General features: G+C 41.0%; 1 protein-coding gene and 1 non-coding gene across 2 annotated transcripts in view; one reads left to right on the top strand and one right to left on the bottom strand.

The window, feature by feature from the left end:
- Positions 1-25721, top strand: part of LOC124789175 (phospholipid phosphatase 5) — a 49654-nt gene that overhangs the window by 17586 nt on the left and 6347 nt on the right. Inside the window, exons 2-5 of the mRNA XM_047256471.1 lie at positions 3310-3415; positions 3496-3643; positions 3781-3909; positions 12505-12675. Of these exons, the coding sequence (XP_047112427.1) occupies positions 3310-3415; positions 3496-3643; positions 3781-3909; positions 12505-12675 (554 nt within the window). The remainder of the gene's footprint in view (positions 1-3309; positions 3416-3495; positions 3644-3780; positions 3910-12504; positions 12676-25721) is intronic.
- On the bottom strand, positions 7608-7681 carry Trnat-ugu. Its single transcript has one exon. It is a non-coding gene; the product is annotated as a tRNA-Thr (tRNA).

The following is a 25721-nucleotide window of genomic DNA, read 5'->3' as shown; positions in this document are numbered from 1 at the left end:
GCACTTTTTCCAGTCTTTGAAGCACTTCTGGAACTTACTTTTCATTATGGTGTTCAGCACCATCATTGAGTCTGTTTTTATCTTATCAATGGTGGCAAAGCAACACCCTTTCACAGGAATAGAAAGAAGTCGCGAGGGGCCATGTCCGATGAATATGGTGGCTTAGGCTACATAAAGGTTTTGTTTTTTATCAAAAAAATTGTGAATGAGCATTGAGGTGTGAGTGGGGGCATTATCATGATGCAATTTCCACAAGTGGTTTTGCCACAGTTCTGGTACTTTTCTTTGGACTGCTTCATGCAAATGGCTCTTACTTTCCAGGTAATATTCAATACTGACAGCATGACTATAAGGCAGGAACTCAAGATGCACTATCCCAGTGTAATCAAAGGAATGAGTGAGGAGAACCTTCATATGTGGTGGAATTTGTCGAATCTTTCTGGTCTTGTCTCTTGAGGCAGTTTTCATTTGGATGATTGGGCCTTTGTTTCAACATCATACTCAAGCACTGATGCTTCATCACCTGTTATAACCTTCTTTAGAAGTTCTACATTGTTGTTGTCTTCATTTGGCAATTCCTATTCCTGAGCGATGTCTACGCAATGTCATTTTTGGTCAAAATTCAACAGTTTTGGAAAAAAGTTTGCTGCTAAACATTTCATGCCCCCCCCCCCCCCCCCCCAAAAAAAAAAAGGGTCATTCGGCGATTTCCACAACAATTTCTTTAATTGTTCCACATTGTCATCAGTAATTGATGTTCCAGGGTGTCTAGTGCAGTTGTCATCTTCAATATATTCTCGAACTGTTTGAAATGTTTATACTATTTATAAACTCTTATCTTACTCACGATAGATTTGCCAGATGCCACGGTCAACATTTTGAATGCGATGCTGCACTTTATTCCATTTTTCAAGCAAAAGTTAATGCAAATTCTTTGATCTACCATTTTCTAAAGTAAAAAGTCACAGAGCACTCAAAAACACATATAACCTTTTCGAGTGTTAACAATAAATTAAATATTCCTAAATATTCAATACAGCTGAAAAGCAAACATACATCAGGACACTGTGTGTGTGTAAAAAAAAAAAAAAAAAAAAAAAAAAAAGATTGAAATCGGATGTATAAAGCTTGCTAAATTGAAAAATTCCCATTGCTTTTTGATCACGCCTTGTAAGTATAAACAACATTGCAGCACAAATGTATAATTTGCTGCTCACATCAGCTTGATATTTTCTTACAAATTTTGTAATGGAAACTTGACTGCCGCTTGTGAAGAATACCTTAGATGGTTTTCCAACTACAGATTCCTGAACTTAATGAAGTTTATTTGTATTTTCAACAATCGTTGACACTGATACAGTTCTGTGTGACACATTTCTTCTACATGTGGCATTGGAAAAATTGCAGATAACGTAGAACCTATTCTTCAGTCAGTTGAATTTAGTCTTATTACAAGCACACAAATAATTTCAGTATGTGTTACAAAAAGATTATGTACTTTACATCGATGTGACTTGTTGTACAGTTTGTATCTTCAGTAGGTACAACACTTTCACACTGGTGATGATGCTTGATGATTGGGATGTTGTTGAAGGGGTTAGTCCTATTCATACTATGTATTGTTGAAAATGTTGCACACTTCATATCATATGCACCATAGATAACTTTCTGACTGACTGGTTGGTAGATTGGTCACACAGGCCATGTTTGTTGGTCCGCGGAGGTTTCTACACCTTACTCCATCGGACTTTTATCTGCAAGGTTGTTTGAGAAACAAAGTCTTTAGAGATAAATTAAATGGAGATGAATTAGTCACTCACATGTTGAACTGTGTTATCTTCATATAAATACACGTAGCCACTATCAGAATTGCTAAGGGAAATCTGTAAAGAGAAATGAAACTTATATTGGAATTGGTGGTGAGATTTTTGCCAATTTATTTTAAACTGTTGTAAGCTGTAGAGTGTTTTATACTTGTTCATTTCTTCAATAAGTTATTTGCATTGCAATGGTTATGACCTTGCTCCATTGAAAACCAAACACATGTTTATGTCCAGAATCGTCCTGAATAGCTACTGAATGAGCAAACAGACTTCAGTTACTTTGCACTTCTTGATATTGCTACATGTGACTCAATCAAATTTTGTAAAATTATGCCTAATTATAAATCAATGTGCCAGTTATTTATTTATTTTAATGTCCTATGATTATGAAAGTATCATTTTTGTATATTTGGTATTACATATAATTTATTTTAGGATGGTGAATTCTTTGCTGTACAGTTATGTACATCATCGTCATTGTCATTTACGCTAGACATTGGCTAATAACCTGAAACCTTGATCATAAAAATAAATAATTAATAAAACAGATGGCAAAAAAGTGTGTGTTTTCCATACCAGTTTTCTAAATTCACATTGCCTCCACTGATACTTGAAATGTAGACAAGGTTCATTCAATAAATAATGCCCCACAGTTTTTTCTCTAATCATATTAAGAGTTAGAATTTGGTATCAATATAGTCTACACACTAATTTTCTATGTAGTCCCCATCACATTCTATAGGCTTATGTCAGCCAAGTATCACCACAAACTGTAGAGCAAATTGTTAAGTTTTAGTGTGCTGCTCAGCGCAAAGAATGGTATCTGCATGGTTCACCATTTTGGATGCGGTGGCTGTGATAGTATGTCACAAATGTGGCCGATTATGAATTGCAATATCTATACATCCTGACCCAACAGCACTTCTATCAACTATATCATTACCACGCACTGAACAAAAATGTTTGTGGATGTTCACCACACTTTCTATTTCCACAACCAAAAATTCAACTGCAGCTCATTCGTTGTGATGAGTGTCCTGTGTAAATATCAATTTGATGGTTTACTACGGCTTTGCCATCTGATGGAATCATTTGAAGAAACATCAAATTTGAAGCACTTTATAGTTCATATTCCTATAGATATTAATGGCTATAAAAAGAACTGAGGCATTATTTACTGAATGACCCTCATACCACACCTCTCTTGAAATAATAGTTCTTGTAAAGGTGAGTAATTGTGTAGTATATCTTCTAGAATCTCTTTGTCACTAATAAATACTGCTCACATTAGTATATTTTATTTTTGACATGTTTGTGAGGGTATTACATAAGGATGTGGATGAACTGCAGTTATTTTGTGTGTGATATATATATATATATATATATATATATATATATATATATATATATATATAAACAAACTAATGTTTTTTTGTAGTGTTATACAAAGAGAGAAAGGAAGAAATTATTTTCCTCTGCTTTACAGTGAACTGGAAGGTGCAAAACCCTTTTCAAGGAAAATACACCCTGATGAATTATGGTTGTATAAAAATCCCAGAAGTGAGAGCTATGTTCCTGTTGTTATGTTATGGGTAAGCACTATTGTCTGTATGCACTTTAAATCAGCTCATCTCTTCTGTAATGTGGTGCTCAAGAATCAATCTTCTTACAGCCCCTGGTTTTCATTACACCAGCAGCTGTCATATTTGCCATGTTCCTACTGCAGAGGGACAAAATTGATGTTTGTCAGGCAGTTCTGAGTTTGACTTTAGGGCTTTCCCTAAATGGTGCACTCACTAACATGATAAAACTAATTGTTGGTAAGTAATTTCACAATAGATTTTAATGAGAACACTTAAACGGCTCAAAGTTTTTCACTCAACCTGTTTTTTTACCTTATTGTACTACTAAAATAAAATGATTTGGTAAAAATGCTACACCAATTTGTATATTTTAGGACGACCGCGACCTGACTTTTTCTGGCGCTGCTTTCCAGATGGAGAAGTTAACCCTGATCTAGAGTGCACAGGAGATGAGAGTGTAGTCTGGGAGGGACGTAAAAGTTTTCCTAGTGGGCATTCATCTTGTAAGTAATCATTGCTTGTGAAGATCCCAGAATTAGAATGAAACTTTTACTTCAATAAACCCTGAAGTACACATACATTAATTTGATTTGGAAAGTCACTGTCGGTTCTAAAATTTTGCTATTAGTCTTCAATAGTTACTTAACTACAGTTTCCATTGTGAACATCTATGTTAATTGTCTTGATTATTAGCCTACACCCGACTCATTTGCAGTATTTATATTTAATTATTGTTACGCAGAATATACTTAATTTCCAATGAAAGACTGCATTAATTCCATAACAATTTTCTTCACATAAATCAATATTCTTGACTGGCTTTGTTATACATTGTGGACTCTTGAGTAAACAGCTTAAAATCACAACGTATAATGCTGTGAATCAGTCTGCACATCATAGCCACATAACCATACATACATTTTAAATGGTTTTTCCCTTTTTTACTGTGTGCTAGCACTCGAAATTGTAATTAGTCAAGATCTTGTAAATGTCAGCTCTTCTGAAGCATATGTATTTCACAGTCATTGTAAGCAGTGATGGCTTGTGATGCTTCATTGCTTGTCTTGCTAGTCTCCATGTGTTGTAGATAAGATGTGTTCCTGAACATGCAGAGAACAGTAATAAAACTTCAGTTATTCAGCACAAATCTTGACCATTACCAGCATCTGCAAATTCTCTTGCATACATTTTCTTTACCCGAAGCTTATGGATTAGTCTTAGCTAAGACATGGCCTTAAATGCTCACACCTCTTGCATGCATGGCATGTGACTTATCTGTTTTAGGATCGTAACAAGGGATAAATTGTTTGCTGATCTTAGCTGCACAAGAGATTTAGGCTGATGTACCTAAGGGGAGACAAAAATGAGTTCATTGTGGTACTGCAGTTCGATTGAAATTTGCGTGTAATTTTCTTGTCTGTGTAACATTGTATTCTAATGTTACATTCCATCAGGTGACAAATTTGAAACAATAAATGGAATCGTCATTCTTCCATAATTCTGAATAAATGTGCAAAGTTCTATAATCATTAAGGCACATTTGGGAGGAGTAGGGTTTGATATATGTCTTGCTGTCTAGATTTAGATTTTCTGTGGTTTCACTAAATCAGTTAAGGCAAATTCTATGATGGTTTCTTTGGCAAGGACACATCCAATTTCCTTGTCCAATCCTTCTTTGTGTTCTGCTCTCTATTGACCTCACTGTCAGCTGGACTTTAAGTAATCCTAGTTTTATTTCTTCTTTTCTTATTTGTAAAAGTTCTGCAGCTTAACTGCGTAGAAACCAAATAACAGGAAACTTCTCATTTTTGTGGCTCCCATATGGATAAGTTTTTATGGTAGTTTTCACAACTTTGTTACATACAGTGTACTGTTATCATACTTTATAACAAAATTGATAATTTATAGGGTAATGGTATAGTATTTTATTTTTTATCACACATTTAGTTACTTGATTCACTATTGTCCAAACCCCAAAGGAATACTGTCTGCAATCACCTTCCTATATGCCTGGATATCACAGCGGCGTATTATTGAAACAGGATGGTGGAAACACTGTTTGATACGGCAAATGGAACTGTCTGGAAAACAAATGGTAAATGAAGAGGAGAAGAAAAAATGTTCTTCAAGAATTGAAAGGTAAGAGGACAAAACAAAACAAGAAATAGAAAAAGCTCGGGCCACTGGAGAAATAGTGTCAAATAAAGTACTTGTTTTGCTACATGTTTCTTGGGAACCAAAACTAAAAGATATTATTGAATCATAAAGAAGAAACTTTCAGAGGATCAATAATGATGGTATTTTCTATTCCACTGTGTAAAACATGTCACAGACAGATTTGAAGTGGCAGAAGCATAAAATCAGAAAAATGAAAATGATTAAAAATGGTCATAGCAAAAGATAATTTGATATTGCTGTTGGAAAATACTGCCTCCTACAATTCTGCCTGCACATAATATGGACATGGCTGGTGGTTTGCCATATCTCAGGTTCCGTACTGGCTTCAGAAAACAGGCTGGATTTTATATCAACACAGTGGCTGACCAAAACATGCTGATCTGTTATCAAATTAGATTCTGGCATACATGTGTAAATGCTGTGTGTGTGTGTGTGTGTGTGTGTGTGTGTGTGTGTGTGTGTGTGTGAGTGAGTGAGTGTATACCTGTCCTTTTTTTCCCCCTAAGGTAAGTCTTTCTGCTCCCGGGATTGGAATGACTCCTTACCCTCTCCCTTAAAACCCACATCCTTTAGTCTTTCCCTCTCCTTCCCTCTTTCCTGATGAAGCAACCTTGGGTTGTGAAAGCTTGAAATTTGTGTGTGTGTTTTTTATTGTGTCTATCTACCAGCGCTTTCTCATGTGGTAAGTCACAGCATCTTTGTTTTTTTATATATATTTTCCCATGTGTAATGTTTCCCTCTATTATATTCATATCATTGTTTCAAAAGTATGTAATAAGAAACATAAACAAAAATTTTCCCAAGGTTGAGAAGCTGATATACTTTCCAGATGGAAGTGGTAGTCAGTATAACAACAAAAATAATTTTTCAAATCTGTGCAACCACAAAGTAGACTTTGGGTTGGAGGCTGAATGGCACTTTTTTGCATCTTGTCATAGTAAAAATGCATTTGATGGGGCAGGAGGTACAACAAAACGTGAAGTAAGTAAAGTCAGCGTACAAAGACTAACCACAGACCAAATTCTCACAGTACAGGACATGTATGTCTTTTGCAAGGATAATATTAAAGGCATTACCTATTTTCTGATCAAGAAAGAAGAAGTGGTTCTGCATATGAAAACAACACTTCAAACCAGATTTGAAAACTGTATAGCAATAAAAGGAACAAGGCATTTTCTCAAATTCCTTGGCACTGCAGAAAACGTAGTTCAGTGCTATGTAACATCAGAAACTGAAATTTATGAGGATCATTGTGTCAGTAAAATTACATCTCTATCTTTAATATTGAATGACATAGTGGCATGTGTGTATGTTGGACAGTGGTGGCTTGCAGAGGTTGAAAGAATAAGTTTGGAAAACAATGATGTTTATGTGCATTTTTACCACCCTGCTGGCCCAAGAACATCATTCAAGAAATCTAATAGTGACAAAGTTTGGACACCAATGGAAAATGTTTTAAGGAGACTTTCAGTGCTTGAACTTACCACAGCAACTGGGAGGTCTTATTCTATATCACAGAAGCTGTCAGAACAAATAAGTGTTCTTAACATTCATCACCAGGTTTAGGAACAGTCGCATCTTGAAAGATGTTAATTGAAAATATTTATTTTAAGTATGTCAGAATAATATAAACGTTATTTCAGTCATGTTTCCACTTTTTGTATATAATTCAGTACCTTACTTCAATAATAATTGATTATATCCTGCCACTATCGCACATGAATAGGCAACAGCCATAAGATCAGTTGTAGAGTAATGTGAATTATCTCCTTGTTTTCAAAAATTAATATCTTTGTTCACAGTCAGATATCAATGTTGAAATCTTTACAGTACATTGCTATTATATAGGAGTAAAAACTGTTCAAAAATCATATTTTTATATTGAGTCCCAAACTTTACAAAAAATGAAAATTTTCAAATTTCGAAAATTCATAAAAAATAAGGAAACAAAATGATAATTAAATTGACACCCTAGCTGCAAGCAGGCATTGATATACATCGTTGGGGACATGGTGAAAATGCGTTCCCTGACCGGGACTCGAACCCGGGATCTCCTGCTTACATGGCAGGCACTCTATCCATCTGAGCCACCAAGGGCACAGAGGATAGTGCATCTGCAGGGACTTATCCCTTGCAATCTCCCCGTGAGACCCACATTCCCAACATGTCCACACCACTGCATTCGTAGTGTGCCTATTAGATGTTTGCCCATCACACTCATTACTCGTTGCAGCTTAATCTATCAAGTCCCGTACGAGTTGGGGCATATTGTGTGCATTTTCACCAGAAGGTCAGTGGCCGGGTAGCCATATTTTAACTGTATATGAAGTAGTATCTGGTGTGGACATGTTGAGAATGTGGGTCTCACGGGGAACGTGCAAGGGATAAGTCCCTGCAGGTGCACTATCCCCTGTGCCCTCGGTGGCTCAGATGGGTAGAGCGTCTACCATATAAGCAGGAGACCCCGGTTCGAGTCCCGGTCAGGGCACACATTTTCAACATGTCCCCAATGATGTATACAATGCCTGTTTGCAGCTAGGGTGTTGATTTAACAATCATTTCATTCTAGAGAAGCTGCACGGTCATCAATAGTATCTGTTCTTTCGGGAACAGATACTACCTTCATATAAAATTAAGGAAACATATATAAGTGTTCTTGCTGTATATGAGGCTAGCAGTGTATGATATTTAATTATAGGAAAAAAATAGACTCTCATAAATCACTCCTTGTTTGTTATTTTTGGGCCTAAAAAGTGGATTTTTAAAAATTTGGATACCGAACTTTGGAGGTCATTTTGACTGGTTATTTTTGAATTTAGGGTATTTTGTGTAATAGACAGTGTTGTAGAGGACACTTTTCTAAAAGCAATCATGTAAATTGCAGTGTTGTAACTTAACCCAGTGCAGAGATATTCATATTTTTGCTAATATCTGTAAACTGAAAGATTGTCGCGTGCTTACAAATGAAAATGGCCACCATTCAGTAAAGGTGAAAGGTAAAATTTTTTAAAAAACTGTTTGGACTTCTCAATTATAGGATAATCACACATAAAAAAATTAAAGTATTTAGAAATGGTCAAGCAACCAATTTAATTTTTATTGTACCTCTTCATTTGGATTGACCCTGATGAATCAGAGAAGATTTGTAGCTGGCTACTTTCGGCACGCTTGACTTTCCACAAATACACTGTCACTGTGAAATATATCACCACATCTAAGCAGCACACTGACCAACTGAATGAAGACAGTGCAGGTGTTTTAAACAGGCTGGTCTGACAGGGTAGGAAGGTGCCAGAGGCGGATCACAAGTCTCCTCCTTGCCCTGCTGGCTCATTTAACAGTTCACAGCGAGCGACAACGCTCTGCAAAGCAGGGCGGGCTGGAACAGCCTGGCGTATGCTGTCGTTGTCTGACTACTAATTGGCGTTCACGTATGCAAGCAGTTATCATTCAATTACTGTTTTCTAAGTAGCCAGGAAGACCAGAAGAGTAGTTTTAGTCATACAAATTTTATTTGATTGGATTTTTTAGAAATTAGGTACAGTCAGGTTCTAACATGAAATTAGGTATTTTAGGTACTATAAAATTACAATTTTCGATAAAATATTTGCGTAATTCTTAGCTGGGAAGACCATGAGAGAATGTTAGTCATAAAAAAATTTATTTAATTGGATTTTTAAAATTTAGGTACAATCAGGTACTAACCTGAAATTAGATATATTAGGTGCTATAAAACTAGCATTTTCGATCATAAATTGGCATAATTTGTGTATGTACAACTTTTATTGCCTTTATTTAATGAGGAACAAACTAGGTTTTTACCTAAAATTCGAGGTCTAGTGATCGGTAATCCGTTTGGCTTATTCCAGTATAAACAATTGGCATTTGGGATTTCAAGTGCATCCACTATTTTCCATTGCTCTATGGAGCAGCTGACACGTGATGTCCTTGAACCTGTGAGTTATTTAGATGACATTATTGCCCTGGGAAAGGATTCAAGGGATCTTTTGCAGAATCTGGAGTCACTGTTTCAAGCCAACCTTGAAATGCAACAAAGAGAAATGTGGGTTTTTTGCCCAAAAGGTAGGATACCTCAGACACATTTTTAGCACTTCAGGGATCTTCTCAACACCTCGACATATAGAGGCCGCACAAGAAGTCTCAGCGCCACTGATACCAAACAATTAGTCGGTTCTTGGGCAATAAAACTATTATTGGAAATTTACTCCCCACACCGCATCCATTGAGGAGCCCTTGCACACCTTATATGAAAAGACGTAAAGCGTCAGTGATCACCCATCTGTCAAAAAACCTTCTTAGACCTCAAGCAGACTTTCCTCCATCCAGTCTATCTGATAGTGTATGATCCTCGGAAATTGTTAATAGTGGCTGCAGACACCTCTGATTATGGGCTTGGAGAGGCTCTATCCCACAAGATAAACTGCATGGAACGCCCTAGTGTCTTTACTTCAAAACTCTGATGATGGCGTAATGCATCTACACCCAGATAGAGAAAGATGCCCTGGCAATCATTTCTGTGCTCAAAACATTCTGTGATTAGTCAACAGCCAATGGGTTACGCTCTTGACTGACCACAAGCTGCTGCTGCCCCTTTTTTATATGGAAGCTGGTAGTCCACAAAAAACAACACAGTGTATCCAGGGGTGAGCCATATTTTTGTCAATGTAGGCATATGGTATTCAGTACCGCTCTACGACGCAAACCATGAACATGGATGTTCTCTCCCATCTTCTGGCAGGTCAGAATGCGACTCTTGATATGGTGCCAGAGGAATATTTTGATACAGACTTGGAATCTGCTTAAGCAGTCATCCTGTTTCCCATTCATGCTAATCCTATTACCAAGTTAATTCTGAGTGACCCGTTCTACGCAGTGTGGTGCACTGCATCACACAAGGGTGCCCTGCTGACAGAAAAAGCAGCAATCAGGATGTTGCAGCAAACTGGCACCACTGGCATAAACTCTAGATTCTGATGGACACCACGGAAACGGGTGGGGCCATTTTCATCACCCATGACCATTGAATTGCCGCAGGCAGTGTTGCATGGGCTGGACTACTTGCATGTGCTGATAACATGACTGCAGGATCACTTGTACCCAAGTGCCCATAAGGCCACAGAGCAACCAGTTCCAATGGCAGCAACAGCCAAGGAGGATCAACACAGCTGTACTGCAGAAAGCTGCCAGCAGTTGCAGCCGGAATCACCACCTCCCTGACCTCAGTCTAAGTCAGACACTGTGCTTCTGGGATGGTATACGCTCGATGGCTTCAATTCAATTCAATGATAGCACGTAATAACTGTCATCAGTGATAGGTGTCCAACTGTACTTTGAAAAATTTCAATATTGACAGTTATCGCCATTGGACTCGTATCCTCTGAGACTTATTTCTTTTGTAAAACCAAATCAAGAAGATTACAATTTGTGTGTTCAGACTTAATGGAATTGTGTACACGAGGATATAGTTTGTGAATAACTTCATTTTCTGTGTTTTTTGTAATAAAATATTATTTATTAGTATTACCTGGGAATCTTATTTGTGTAGTCTCCACAGAAAAATCTGTACTGCCACAAAAATGAAATTCAGGTTCCTTTCTAACTCCCAGTCCCCCCCCCCCCCCCCCCTCTCCTGCCCCGTCTCCTGTTCTGCCCTTGCTGAGTAGGGACAGTCATTGAAGCACAAATGGAAAAGAGCATTACAACTGCGTGAACAACAGGAAAGAGGACACCAAAGATTAAATGAGTTTAAAAGAATCTTAAAATGAAAGCTTATGGAGTTTTGAATAAGTACAGTATTGAGACTAGATAGTGTGTGCAGAAAAGATTCCACATTTTCTGTTCGTGTATCCCAAACTGCAATTAAGGACTTAATGCAAACTGCAGCTCAGAGATCATATACTATACATTTGCAATGCAAGGCTTCTGCTGCTTCACTGCTGAAGCTGTAGTATGGAATCACATTATAACTGAATTACTGGTGCAGATAAGATTGCTTAAGGAAAAAATAAGTTGCAGTACAACAGTGGTTTTAGATGAAAATTTCTGTGTCAAGAAAATCAGTTTAGATTTTTATAAGACTTCTAATTTTCTGCAGATAGAGAAAAAAAAGAGTAAATAAAGAACTGCCTGTACAATGGCCAAAGTGGAATTTTTCATTAATTTCTTTCACTGCACACACCTGAAAGTATATTCTCTAACTAGCATGGCCATTATCAACCTCTAGACAGTAGAAAAAGAGTTCCACAGACATTAGTTTGGAATAGAAAGCAGAGTAAATTGAAAAGAAGTGAGATGTATAAGTCAAAACCAAATAACCATCTTTCTGATACCAGGCCTATGATCTGATCATCCGAAAAATTGAAATCTAAATGAAAACCAAAGATTAGTTAGTTATGTAGTAAGCAAAGAAAACAGCTATTCAAACTTCAACTTGGAAGAATGTTGATATACATACATCTTGTACAGATTATTGGTATAACTTTTTTCAGAGTGCATATGTATTAAAATGTATTAAAATAAAATTTTTGAAAACATTATCAGCGATCCTTAAATTAAAATTTAAAGATTAAAAACAGTCTTGATCACAACTTTTTATTTTTATTGGAGTGACCAGTTTCGAATCTATTTAAGAACCATCTTCAGACTCTGAAATCTATCTGGTAATATGTTTTTTCAGAGCCTGAAGACGGTTCTTAAATAGAATTGAAACCGGTCACTCCAATAAAAATAAAAATAAAAAGTTGTGATCAAGACTGTTTTTAATCTTTAAGCATATGTATTCTGTTATAGAATTGTGTTACTATGTTTACATCAGTGTTTCAAAATAGGTAATGTGAGTATCCCTTTAATGTTTGGAATTTGAGTTCATAAGTTGGACCATTGCTTCTGAATATTTTCAGTTTCATTTGCAAGTATGGGGTTTGTTGCTTTCTACTTGGCTGGGAAGCTTCATGTTTTTACACCATTTGGAAGAGGAAGATCTTGGCGCCTGTGCATATTTCTTGCACCCCTTACAGTAGCAACCTGTGTGGCCCTGAGCCGGACATGTGATTATCATCATCATTGGCAAGGTGTGTATACAAGCACAGTGATATTCAGTTTCATATGTCTTCTCATTACTTATTACGCTTATGGTTCCTGTTCTTTTACTTTTGATGAATCTTTCACAGACGCAAAGATTTTGGTTACCATTGCTAACATTATTGATGCTTTTTGGTCTCAATTTTTAATTCAGGAGTACTCAGATTTAATTAATTTCATGGTCGGTGGGGTTTAAGCTTTAAGTAGTTCTGCCAAGTAATTACTATGATATACAGAGCTGCTCATTAGCAAAAATAGTGAAATTTTCACTGCCTGCAATAGAGAATGTAAATTTAAAGGCTGTGAATTAAATTCAGTATTTTGTAGACTATGTGATCCTAATCCACACTGTACAGTGGCAATAGAAAACACAAATAAAGATATTGAAATTTGCAAGCTTTAAGAGCCAATGGCTCCTCCTGGCAGGAGGGTTGAAATGAGAAGGTGAAGGTGTGAAGGGAAAGGACTGGTGAGGTTCAGGAAATGGGGAGAGTTCAGAAAAGTCTTCCAGAACCATGGGTCAGGGGAGACTTATGGACAGGATGAGAATGAAAGACTGGTTGCTGGGAAATGCAGCAGAAGAGATTTGAAAACCTGAGAGTTTAAAGGTGGGAGGTAGGTAATATGCAAGACAGAGATCACTGACAAATATCATGTATGAGTTAATAAGAGTGGGAAACTAAGTGCTTGTATGTGGTAAATGTGGAGGCTGTTTGGTCTTTTGCATTGTTATGACTATCGCCAAGTTATCAGTTAGAATAAATGGGCATAGGCAGAGGGTGTATACTGGCTAACTTTCTTCACTCCTTTTCTGTTTTCTGTATTTTCTATATCTTTCAGTTTCTGACCATGTATCTCCCCACCACCACCACCAACACAGTGTGAGTAGACAAAGTTTTCCTAAAATAAAACGCCATATGAGGTAAGAGAGTGAAACTAAAAAAAAGTAAACAACCTTCATGCTTCAGTGTCAAAGATAGTAGATGTCATTGTTATAGTGAAGATAGGTGCATTTAGTTTCTTACATCTACCTTCAGTCCTCTGTGCTTGAAATGGTCAACTTCACTGACTGACCACCTTTGGAGGAAAAAAATTCTCTTTTTTATAAGAGTTCTGTGATAGAAACTGTATCCATTAGATTTGTTGTAGTTAAGAATTAATCTGTTCTCTGAAAGCTGCATTCTGATCTGATTTTACTGACCAACTTAGTAGCTACATCGTTTATATCACATTCTATGTTTTTTACCTGTAGACCACAAAGAGAGAAATTTTTGATTCACCTATCCTGTTTAACGAAAGATTGTTGATATCTACGAAGAAAAGTGATCTACCCAGGCTAGAACCCTATGGCACTCCCCCCCCCTCCCCCCCCAAAAATTCCTCATTCCCCCCACTTTATATGACCCCAGTCAGATTGAAACATCTTCCCATTTTTTTTCACTGAAGGGCAAAGTTCTGCTTCTTGCTTTCCACATATGAGTTGAACCATTGTTAAACTTTTTTGCTAATCATATAAAGTTTCACCTTTTGAAAAGTAACACACAATTTGTACAGTCAAATGCTTTTGTTAAAATAAAAAATACTGAGTAGCCTCAACCTATCATTTTAGCCCTGACAGTGTGTCACACACAAAATAATAAATTCAATTTTCTGTGGATACTGCTTTCCTGAAACTAAGCTATTAACCAGTAGTTGTCTATGTTCTCTCTTTTACTGTTTTTATAAAGTGGTTTCACCAAAGAGTATTTCAGTCTGTTAGGAAATTGACCATACCTGAAAGACACAATGCACAGGTAAGTAACTGACTACAGAATTAGGTTATGTTACAGTGATTTTCATAATACTACTTGAAATTTTACCATCTCCTAATCTAATAATTGATTCACCCTCATCTTTGCTTGTTTCGTGTAGCTGCTTGTGATGTAGTTGACTCAGAACACCAGCTTTCAGGAGTTCTACGTAGTTACCTGTACCAGTAAAATTTTGATTTAACCAATGTACTATTGACACAGTGTTCATTAGTTATTTTGTGCAACTCTGCTGGATCTCTAACAGTTTCATTCTTGCATAAGAAAGGTATAATATGTTAAACACACAATTTCTGTCCTGATGCCTTTTTCCACAGTTGAAAAAATATATATTTAATTTTGTTCTGAGAGCTTTCTATTATTTTGGTGGAGTGCATTATTTTAACCTGTCTGATGATATCCCACATTACTTTGTAGTGTTGTCGGTAGTGAAATTCCATTATGGGACTCTTTACTACATATCTGCCTGCAAGATTTCAATAGCAAAGAGCTAACAAAGAAAGTAAGAATGTTTGTCATTCAAGTTGCCTGTGTTGTATACCTCTTGCCAAGTTCCCCTTCGAGATTGGTTTTAAGTGTTTGTGTTGCATGTGAGATCTCTTGCAAGTGAGATTCACTTATTTGGAATATGATTCTGCCTTCATTCCTTTCAGTATTACTGCCTGCACGTCATGATCTGACATTCCATTACTAATTTTTCTCACACTGTATCCTTCAACTAGAGAACAATTTGTAAAGATATTGTTTGTGTTCATTCTGCTGTCTCTGAACTCTAGTTGGGAGGTATACTGTCTGTGGTGAATTTCAAAACATTAACTGATACTAAGGGGGTCCTGCAGTGACCCCGTAAGCTAGGCCAAAATAGATTAAACTCCCTATGCAACTTAAGGCAGCTCCTCCTACAGTTACTGTAATCAACTTTGTATGTTTCTTACAGAGACAAGTTTGGAGAGGGAAACCCTGAAGTCAGCACTGGAGGATCCTCTGAGGCCGATAATTAAAGGGTTTTTTGTTTGAAAGTTAAACTCTTCTGCATACTATTCAAATATTTGATGTTTACAGTGTTTTGATATGTCAACGCTTTTGAAGAAAACATTCCACTCGGGATAAATGGCCATCCCTCCCTTCCGCAGTGAACTGCTAGCGTGGAAATCAAATAAGATGTACCTCTCCAAAGAAAGGCTTTATATTTCTTCACCATGTAAATGATGTTCTGGTATTCAAATAAGTAACGAGTTAAGATCTATTAGCAATTCACATATTTTACCTTTAATTCATGTAATATTTTGATAAAATAAGCTTGCAGCACCTACTCATCTGCATTTCTCATTTAATGAACAAACTTCCATTTTTAATGTCCTCAAGCAGGGATGCGTTGTACCTGATTTTGTCCTAAAAATGTCTAGCTCATCTGCGCATTATCACTGAAATTTGGCCTGAACAAGACAGATCCACCTGCTGTGTTGTCACTTGTTAGCATCACTGACCACCCCTTCCCAGACTAGTGTCCAGTATAGCCTGACTATCATCACCAAAATGTGTGCCTTGTCAACAGTCATCAGCACCCTATCAGGTCCCATATGAACTCACCTCACAACACTGTCAAGATGGGGTTGATTGTAATGCTGGAACAGCTGTACACATTGATCATCAGTGGCCCAAGCTTGACTAATAGTCCTGCCCAAGTCACCACCTATATCATATGCCCAATCACTACCAAGACTATTCTGAGCCTCTCCCACTATCACTTTATGATCCTGTTTAGACAGAGAGAGAGAGAGAGAGAGAGATGAATTGATTTTTGAAGTAATGAAAGATGATGAAATAGGAGCTTGCAGTGGGTAGGATTCTTGAAACAGAAGTTTGCTGGAAGTATTGAGAACTCCAGTGTATTTTATTTCATTAAGCAAATGCTGTGCTTGCGTTATTTTGTGTATGAAGATTTGTTGGTCCTCTAGAATGTCCAGTTTGCAGCTTTTGTAATGTACACATAGGATCTTTGTCTTGTTTTAAATGGACGGCTACTGTGATTTATTTGGTTGTTGAGGACAAAAAGCTGCAAAATCTCCATGAAATCTCAATTTTCAATTCCTGTCGCATTGGTCAACATATAAATGGTTGTAGTTAAGGCAGTTGATTTGATACACTCAAAAATAATTAGAAAACTGTAAATAAAATATTATTATTTCTTAAATAGTTTTGAATATTTTTTTAACCGCACACTAGTAAGGAATCTTACATGACACTGTTGAATCCTCAGTCACAGCATCTTGTATCTTTTATCTTGAAGCATGCATAATGTACTTGGAATCACTTACAAAATGCAAGAACAAACAGAAATAAATATTACAGAATGTTTTATTTGTAGTGAACTACCATAATATACAGTGATGAGGAAAAAAATCACAATACCAAAAAATAATTAATATAGAGTAATGAAATTTCCGGAATACATTTGTCTAGATAACATATTTGAGTGATTAACATTGCATGATCACAGGTTAATGTAAACACGAGATAAGTGGTTGCGAATGTGAAATGCTGGTACATTAATAACCAATATAACCATCAGAATGTTGAATGCAAGCATGCTAACATGCATGCATTGCGTTGTATTGGTGCCAGATGTCAGTTTGTGGGATGGAGTTCCATGCCTGTTGCACTTGGTAGGTCAATACAGGGGCAGCTAAAGCCATTTGTGGATTATGCTGGAGGAGTTGTCATCCGATGATGTCTTATACGTGCTCGATTGGAGACATCTGGTGGTCAAGCAGTCCAAGGCAACATGTCGACACTCTGTACAGCATGTTGGGTTACAACAGTGGTATGTGGGCGAAAACACACTCTGGAATGCTGTTCATGAATGGCAGCACAAGAGGTCAAATCACCGGATTGACATACAAATTTGTAGTCTGTTTGCATACCACGAGAATGTTCCTGCATTGCACACTGGCAGGTTGCTTGCAGGCCCTCAACTGGCCGCCTCCTTGACAACCTATGGCCATCACTGGCACCAAGGTAGAACCTGCTTTCATCAGAAAACACAGCAGACCTTCACTGTGCTCTCCAATGAGTTGTTGCTTTTCACCACTGAATTCACAGATCACTGTGGTTTGGGGTCAGTGGAATGTGTGCTGTAGGGCATCTAGTTCAGAGCTGTTGTTGAAGTAACAGACTTTTAACAGTTTGTTGTGTCACCAGGGTGCCAACTGCTGCTCAAATTGCTGCCGCAGATGCAGTATGATGCGTCAGAGCCATACGCCGAATACTCTCGGTTGTGCCATGCAGCTGTCTGGTGCCCGGTCTTCTTGTGGCTGTACATTCCTGTGATCACCACTGCCAGAAATCATGTACAGTGGCTACATTCCTGCCAAGTCTTTCTGCAGTATAGCAGAAGGAATAGCCAGTTTCTCATAGCCCTATTACACAACCTCATTGGAACTCGGTGAGGTGTTGATAATGAGGCGGCCGGAGTGGCCGAGCTGTTCTAGGCGCTACAGTCTGGGACCGCACGACTGCTACGGTTGCAGGTTCGAATCTTGCCTCGGGCATGGATGTGTGTCATGTCATTAGGTTAGTTAGGTTTAAGTAGTTCTAAGTTCTAGGGGACTGATGACCTCAGAAGTTAAGTCCCATAGTGCTCAGAGCCATTTGAACCATTTGTTGATAATGATGCCTTTGTCGCCTTAAAGGCATTCTTGACTAACATCAACTCACCATCTCCAATCTCAAAGGTAACTAATACTCACTACCATTACAGCACTTATTTAAAGCAGATCTGATTTACTTCCATAGTAGCACTATCAGTGCCTCTCTTACGTGACTGGCATAAAATTTGAAGAGAGAGAATCTTTCAGAAACATGCCTACCAACTTTCTTTGTCATACACCATTACTTGGTGTTGTGTTTTCTTCTGTCATTGTATTGTCATTAACATGGATAAGTATTTATGATAGATAATTGATTTTTACTTTAACAAGGGTTTAATATGCTACTTCGCATTATAAATACAAAAATCCACAGGAAAACACAATTGTTGAAATATACTAGTAGCAGCTAAAGAAAGTGCTGCTTTTGGTAATTGGAGAGGGGTGTTCTTCTCATTCATATCATAAGCTTGACGTAAAATGGCTACGAATGTATGGGAATTTCTGATAAAACATGAAATTGCATCTTGTACTCATTCCTGCAGTCATCTTCGCTGAAAAATTTTCACATGCTATTCATTAGTTCCGTTTATTTAAAAAAATGTTACTAAAATACGATCACCTGCAGACGGTTAATTTCTTGCAAAATGAAGCAGTTCTAGATCATTAAATATTTAATCACCTGCCATATTCCTAAGATTATCTACATTATCACTGCTTTCTTTATATACTTTTTCTTTGTCTTTTCTATCTTCAATGGCAAAATCTGTTGTCCTTGTTGCAATACAATTTGTTAGCTTAACCTGTTTTTTATATTTGACATGTCTTTAAATTGCATTTCTGTCTTGTATTTTTTAGATTTTTCAATTCAGATCCTTTCCTTTTTGTAGCAATTTTACTTCTTCAGGGTTTTCTGCGTTCTTGAGTTCGTGAAAAGTGAGTTGCAAATTTCAGTGCAGTAGGCATTTTGTACCAACTTTGGTATTCAACTACCAACTCACAAAATAATTAGCTGTTGGTATAAGCAATTTAAACAGACTGGGATTGTGTGCAAAAGAAAATAGCACAGGCTGACCGTGTGGGTCAGAGAATGATGTCTGGCGGATTCAAGAAAGTTTTGTGCGTAGTCCCAGTATGTCTACCAATAGAGCCAGGCGAGAACTTGGAAGACCCCAGCCAACTGTATGGAAAATTCTGAATGGCATTTGCTGTACAAGCTCTACCGATTATAACTTGCGCAGGCTCTCAACCCCACTGACAAAGAGGAGCGTATTGCATTTTGTGGTTATGTGCTAGTAAAGATGGAGGATGACGCATTTATACAGTGTGTAGTTTTTAGCGATGAAGTGACGTTCCACTGTAGTGGAAAAGTCAACAGACACAATGTTCACATTTGGGATTTGGAAAAATCCAGTCACCTTTGCCCCCCCTGCGGGTTCGGGGGTAAGAATAGGCCTGCGGTATTCCTGCCCGTCATAAAAGGCGACTAAAAGGAGTCTCAAACGTTTCGGCCTTATGTGATGGTCCCCTGTCGGGTTTGGCCTCCATATCTCAAAATTCTTCCGAAGAGCGAGCCGATTGGGGAAGGGCGCCTTACATGGTGCATTTTGTCCATCGTGCATTGAGACCTCTAGCCAGCTTTACTGTCGTCGCATTGCCGTCCCGCTCATTCTCCATCTCTTGGGTGAGAATGCATTCCTGGATGCAGTTTCCATTATGCATTGCACAGTGTTGCCTTTTGCGGAGGCGACTACCATGGACTTTATTGCACCTAATATCCAGCACGGTAGCCAGTCCGTTGTGGTGGGGCCGCCATGTACCCTGTTGGTTGTAGCCCCCTGACAACACAGGGATCGCTCTGCTGATGCCTGCGCCGTTTACTCCCCATGAATGCCAAGGAGTAGATGCCCATCTCCCTGGGGCATCAGAACTCCCGGCAATGGCCATCCTGCCAGGTGGCCCTTGCTGTGGCTGGGTGGCGCCCATGGGGAGGCCCCTTGGTCGGAGTAGGTGGCATCATGGTGGATGACACGCAATGAAATGTGGCGCATCTTCTATTGCTGGTGGCCAGCCACCAGCAGTCTTTAAGCATTCGAGGGCTCATTTTAAAGCTAACGTTTATGACCCCAAATCGTTCCCCCCCCTGGCCACACCGTGGGAGGAACGAAAGGCAATGAATGAAAGTGAGACGTATTCGCCCAGGTATCTCGTCTGATGGGGAATCCTTTGTATCCATGAAGCCTCAGTTCTTTGTAGAGCATTTAGAGGACAAGTTTGGGGAGGTGGCTTGTCCAAAATGCGCTCTGGGTCAGTTTTGATAAAAACGGCATCCTCTGCCCAGTCACACAGGTTACTTGCTTGTGACACCACATAAGAGTTTAAATATGGTCCAGGGTGTTATTTTCCATAGGGACCTACTTTTGCAGTCTGATGACGAGCTGCGCGCCAACTTAGAGCGTCGAGGTGTCCATTTCGTCCGGCACATTCATCGGGGTCCGAGGGACAATCGGGTAGCAACCAGTGCCTTCATCTTGGCCTTTGAGGGTGATACATTACCAGAGAAGATCAAGGTGATGGTCTACCGATGTGACGTCAAGCCTTATGCTGGAAGTTCGGCCACATGTCTTCCCGCTGCACTTCCAGCCTCACATGTCGAGATTGCGGACGCCCATCACATCCCGATACTCCATGCGCCCTGCCTCCCTTCTGTGTCAACTGCAGAGAGCACCGTTCTCCTTGCTCGCCAGACTGCAGGATCTTACAGAAAGAGCACAAAATCATGGAATATAAGACCCTGGACCAACTGACCTATACTGAGGCCAAGTGGAAATATGAACGACTACATCCAGTACAAATGACTGCCTCCTATGCTGCTGCAACAACAGCCGTGTTAGCCCCATCAGTTCAGCACATTCCAGCCCAATCACAGAGCCATACAACTCCACATGCCCCCTTGCCCATCGGGGGCATTATCCCCCCTGTTGCACCTGCACCACCTACCTCGGGAGCAACATCCCCCCACACATCGGGGACATCCGTCCCCACTTCTAAGCTGCAGAAGCGTCCAACTTCTTCGACTTCTCACGCTCACAAGGGATCCCTTGGGTCCCTCCCTTCCCAGGTTTCCACAAGCGGGAAGGCTGACGACCGACAGTGGCGTAAGTGCCCACAATCAGCTGGTTGTAGGGCTTCGCGATCCTCCTCCGTCCCGGAGACTGAATTGGTGAAGCCCTCCCAGCCAGTGAAACCCAAGGAGCAGCGTGAGAAATCCAAGAAGAAAAGCTCTAAACCTTCCAGCTCTGCATCTGAGGACGAGGTAGAGTTTCTGGCGTCCGCTGAGGACCTCGATCTCGCTGGTCCCTCAGACACCATGGATAGCACTGGCATAGGTGCTCAATCGGAGGCAGCAGGTGACCCAGCGGCGTAATCTGCCTTCCCAGTCCCTTCACGCCTTTCTGAGTCATGGACAATATCATCCTCCAGTGGAACTGCAGAGGTTTTTTCCATCATCTAGCTGAGCTCTGACAACTTATCAGCCTTCACCCTTTCTTCTGCATTGCTCTTCATGAAAATTGGTTTCCAGCGATGCGAACCCGTGCCCTCCGTGGCTATCGGGGTTATTATTAGAACCGGGAAGCTTATGAAAGGGTGTCTTGTGGCGTCTGCATCTATGTCCTTCACTCTCTTCACAGCGAGTCTGTCCCTCTACAAACACCTTTAGAGGCTGTTGTTGTTTGGGTGTGGACGCCACAGGCTGTTACTGTCTGCAGTCTGTATCTTCCACCAGATGGTGATGTCCCACAGCACGTCCTGGCTGCGCTGATCGCCCAATTGCCGCCACCTTTCTTGTTACTGGGCGACTTCAACACCCCATCTGTGGGGTGGGTCAGTGGCAACAGGTCGAGGTGCCATCGTTGAGAATGTATTGGCACTGCTCGACCTTTCCCTTTTAAACGATGGTGCCTTCACACATTTCAGTGTGGCGCATGGCACATACTCCGCCATTGACCTTCCGATCTGCAGCCCTAGCCTCTTACCTTCTGTCCAAAGGAGTGTGCATGACGACCTATGTGGTAGTGACCACTTTCTGATCTTTCTGTCACTGCCACAGTGTCACTCTTCTGGGCGCCCTTGCAGATGGGCTATGAATAAGGCTGACTGGGATTTGTTCTCCTCCATTGCCGCTATTGATCCTCTTTCTAATAACACCATTGATGCGGTGGTGCACTCCGTCACCACCGGCATCGTTACTGCCCTCGGCGGCAGACTGTGCCTTGGTGGTCACCTGAGATTGCTGAGGTGATTAAAGATTGCCGGCAGGCGCTCCAGCATCACAAGCGGCATCCATCTTCAGAAAACCTCGTCGCCTTTAAATGGCTCTGTGCGCGAGCCTGCTGCATCATTCACCAACACAAGCAGGAATGCTGGGAGCGGTATGTGTCCACCATTGGCCTCCATGTCTCTCCATCGCAGGTCTGGGCCAAGATTCGATGCCTCTATGGCTATCGGAACCCTGTCAGCGTCCCTGCGCTCTCACTGAATGGAGCAGTTTGTACTGACTCCAATGTCATTGCCAACCACTTGGCAGAGCATTTTGCTCTGAGTTCCGCTTCTGCGAATTACCCACTGACCTTCCGCTCCATTAAAGCGCAGATGGAATGTCGGAGCCTTTCTTTTCGCACCCACCATCCTGAAACCTACAATGTTCCATTCAGTGAGTGGGTATTTCACAGTGCCCTAGCCGCTTGCCCTGATACCGCTCCTGGGCCAGATCGCATCCACTGTCAGATGCTGGAACACCTTTCAGTGGACTGCAAGCGATGCCTCCTCGACCTTTACAACCATATTTGGGTCAAGGGTGTGTTTCCGTTGCAATGGCGGGAAAGCATTGTCACCCCCGTTTTGAAACCTGGCAAGAACCCTTTGGAGGTGGACAGCTACCGCCTCATTAGCCTCATCAACGTTCTTTGCAAGCTGCTCGATCGGATGGTGAGCCGGTGATTGAGTTGGGTACTCGAGTCTCGGGGCCTCCCAGCTCCGTCTCAGGGTGGGTTCAAAAAAGGCCTCTCTGCCGTCGACAATCTGGTGAGCCTGGAGTCCGCCATCCGTACGGACTTTGCCCACCGTCAGCACCTCGTCGCTGTCTTCTTTGACATGCGGAAGGCGTACAATACGACGTGGCGCCATCACATCCTTTCTACACTTCATGATTGGGGTCTTCGGGGTCCACTGCCGATTTTCATACGCAATTTTCTGTCGCATCGTACCTTCCGTGTGCAAGTCGGAGCCCCTTTTAGTTCCTCCCGAGTTCAGGAGAATGGGGTGCCACAGGGATCTGTTTTAAGTGTCTGCCTGTTTTTAATAGCAATTAACAGGCTCGCTGCGGCGGTGGGAACGTCTGTCTCATCGTCCTTGTATGCTGACGACTCCTGCCTTTACTATAGCTCTATTGGCATTACAGCTGCTGAACGTCAGCTGCAGGGCGCTATCTGCAAGGCTCGGTCTTGGGCTGTAGCGCATGGCTTCCAGTTTTCGGCAGCCAAGACCTGCGTTCTGCATTTCTGCCGGTGACGCACTGTTCACCCAGAGCCGCGGGTTTATCTTGATGGCAAACTTCTTGCTGTGTGTGGAGTCACATAGATTTCTGGGTGTGGTTTTTGATGCCCGGTTGACTTGGCTGCGTCATATTCGGAAGCTTAAGCAGATGTGTTGGTGGCATCTAAATGCTCTGCGATGCTTGAGCCACACCAGCTGGGGCGCCAACCGATCTACCCTCTTACGGCTCTAACAGGCATTAATCCAGTCTCGTCTGGATTATGGGAGCCTGGCTTATGGTTCAGCATCCCCTTAGGCGTTGCGGGTGCTGGACCCAATCCTTCACAGCGCGATATGCCTTGTCACTGGTGCTTTCCGGACCAGCCCTGTGAACAGCTTACTTGCGGAGGCAGGTGTCCCTCCACTGCAGTTACGGCGCCACCGTTTAATGGCCGCTTATGCTGCCCATGTTTTAGCTTGCCCGGACATCAAATTATCGTCTTCTGTTCCCGCAATCGGTCGTCCATCTGCCAGAACGTCGGCCCCGGTCAGGTTGTACGATCGCGGTCTGCATCAAAGAGCTTCTCTCCGTTCTTGGGATTTTCCCTGTTCCACCTCCTTTCCGAGCCCCTTTGCGTAAACCCCCTGGTGTGTTCCTCGCCCTTGCCTTCGGCTCGACTTGGCACAGGGTCCGAAGGACTCAGTCCCTCCGGAGGCCTGCCGCCGCCACTTTTATTCCATCCTAGCCACGTATCATGGCTCTGGCATTGTATACACTGATGGTTTGATGGTTGCTGGTTGGGTCGGTTATGCTCTAACTCTAGGGGACCATTACGAACAACAATCCTTGCCGGCTGGCTGCAGCGTTTTTACTGCTGAGCTGGTCGCCATCTTTCGTGCCCTAGAGTATATCCGTTCCTGCTCAGGTGAGTCCTTCGTTATCTGTAGCGACTCCCTGAGCAGTTTACGAGCTATCGACTAGTGTTTCCCTCGCTCTCGTCTGGTGATGGCTATCCAGGAGTCCCTGCATACTCTTGCCCATTGCGGCTGCTCTGTGGTCTTTGTGTGGGCCCCTGGTCATGTCGGTATCCCGGGCAATGAACATGTTGACCGCCTGGTCAAACAGGCCACCGATGAACCAACCCTGGACATTAGCCTCCTGGAGACTGATTTGCGAGCGGTCTTATGCCGCAAAGTTTTCGCGCTATGGGACGCTGAATGGTGCGGTCTGACCACCCCTAACAAACTCCATGCCGTCAAGGAGATGACGGGTGTGTGGCGGTCATCCCTGCGAGTGGCTCGCAGGGACTCAGTAGTTCTTTGGCGGCTCCGCGTTGGCCACACCTGCTTGACACACAGCCATTTACTGCGGCATGAGGACCCGCCTCTCTGTCGATTCGGGTCGGCTTTGACGGTGGTCCACATTTTGTTGTCCTGACCACTTTTAACTATGCTCCGGCAGATGTTTGTGCTGCCTGATACGCTCCCTGCCCTTTTAACTGATGACTCTGCTATGGCAGGTTTAGTTTTGGGTTTTATTCGGGCAGGGGGCTTTTATCATTTGCTCTAAGTGTTTATCTTTATTTAGTGTTGATTCTGGCCTTTGGCCTACGGTTTTAGACTGAGTTTTTAATATATTTCTCGGTTGTTGGCTTTTTTTTTTTTTCTCTATAGTCGGCCAACCACCGTCGCACTGTGTGATTTTAATTCGTTTTGTCTGATCTGTGTCTCTCTTGTCCTGTGTCGTCTGCCGTCTTTTCTGTTGTTCGTTTTTTATTCTCTGTGGGTGTTTTTAGTTTTTGGAAAAAGGGACCGATGACCGTAGCAGTCTGGTCCCTTTAATCCCACAAACCAACCAACCACAGTCACCATTGCAACACAAAGGAGACTCACCGAAGATCAGCGTGTTCTGTGCCATATCCTGTACAAAGGTTTATGGACCATTTTTCTTTGCGGAAAGATCTGTAATGCTAATCACATACCTGGACATGTTGGAACAATGGCCGTTCCCTCAAGTTATGGAAGATTCCCAGGACTTCATTTTCC

This window comes from Schistocerca piceifrons, chromosome 1 (genome assembly GCF_021461385.2).
Source record: "Schistocerca piceifrons isolate TAMUIC-IGC-003096 chromosome 1, iqSchPice1.1, whole genome shotgun sequence".
NCBI classification, from domain to species: Eukaryota; Metazoa; Arthropoda; class Insecta; order Orthoptera; family Acrididae; genus Schistocerca; species Schistocerca piceifrons.
Note: the sequence above shows the minus strand (reverse complement) of the source record. Positions and strands in the feature narration are given on the sequence as shown.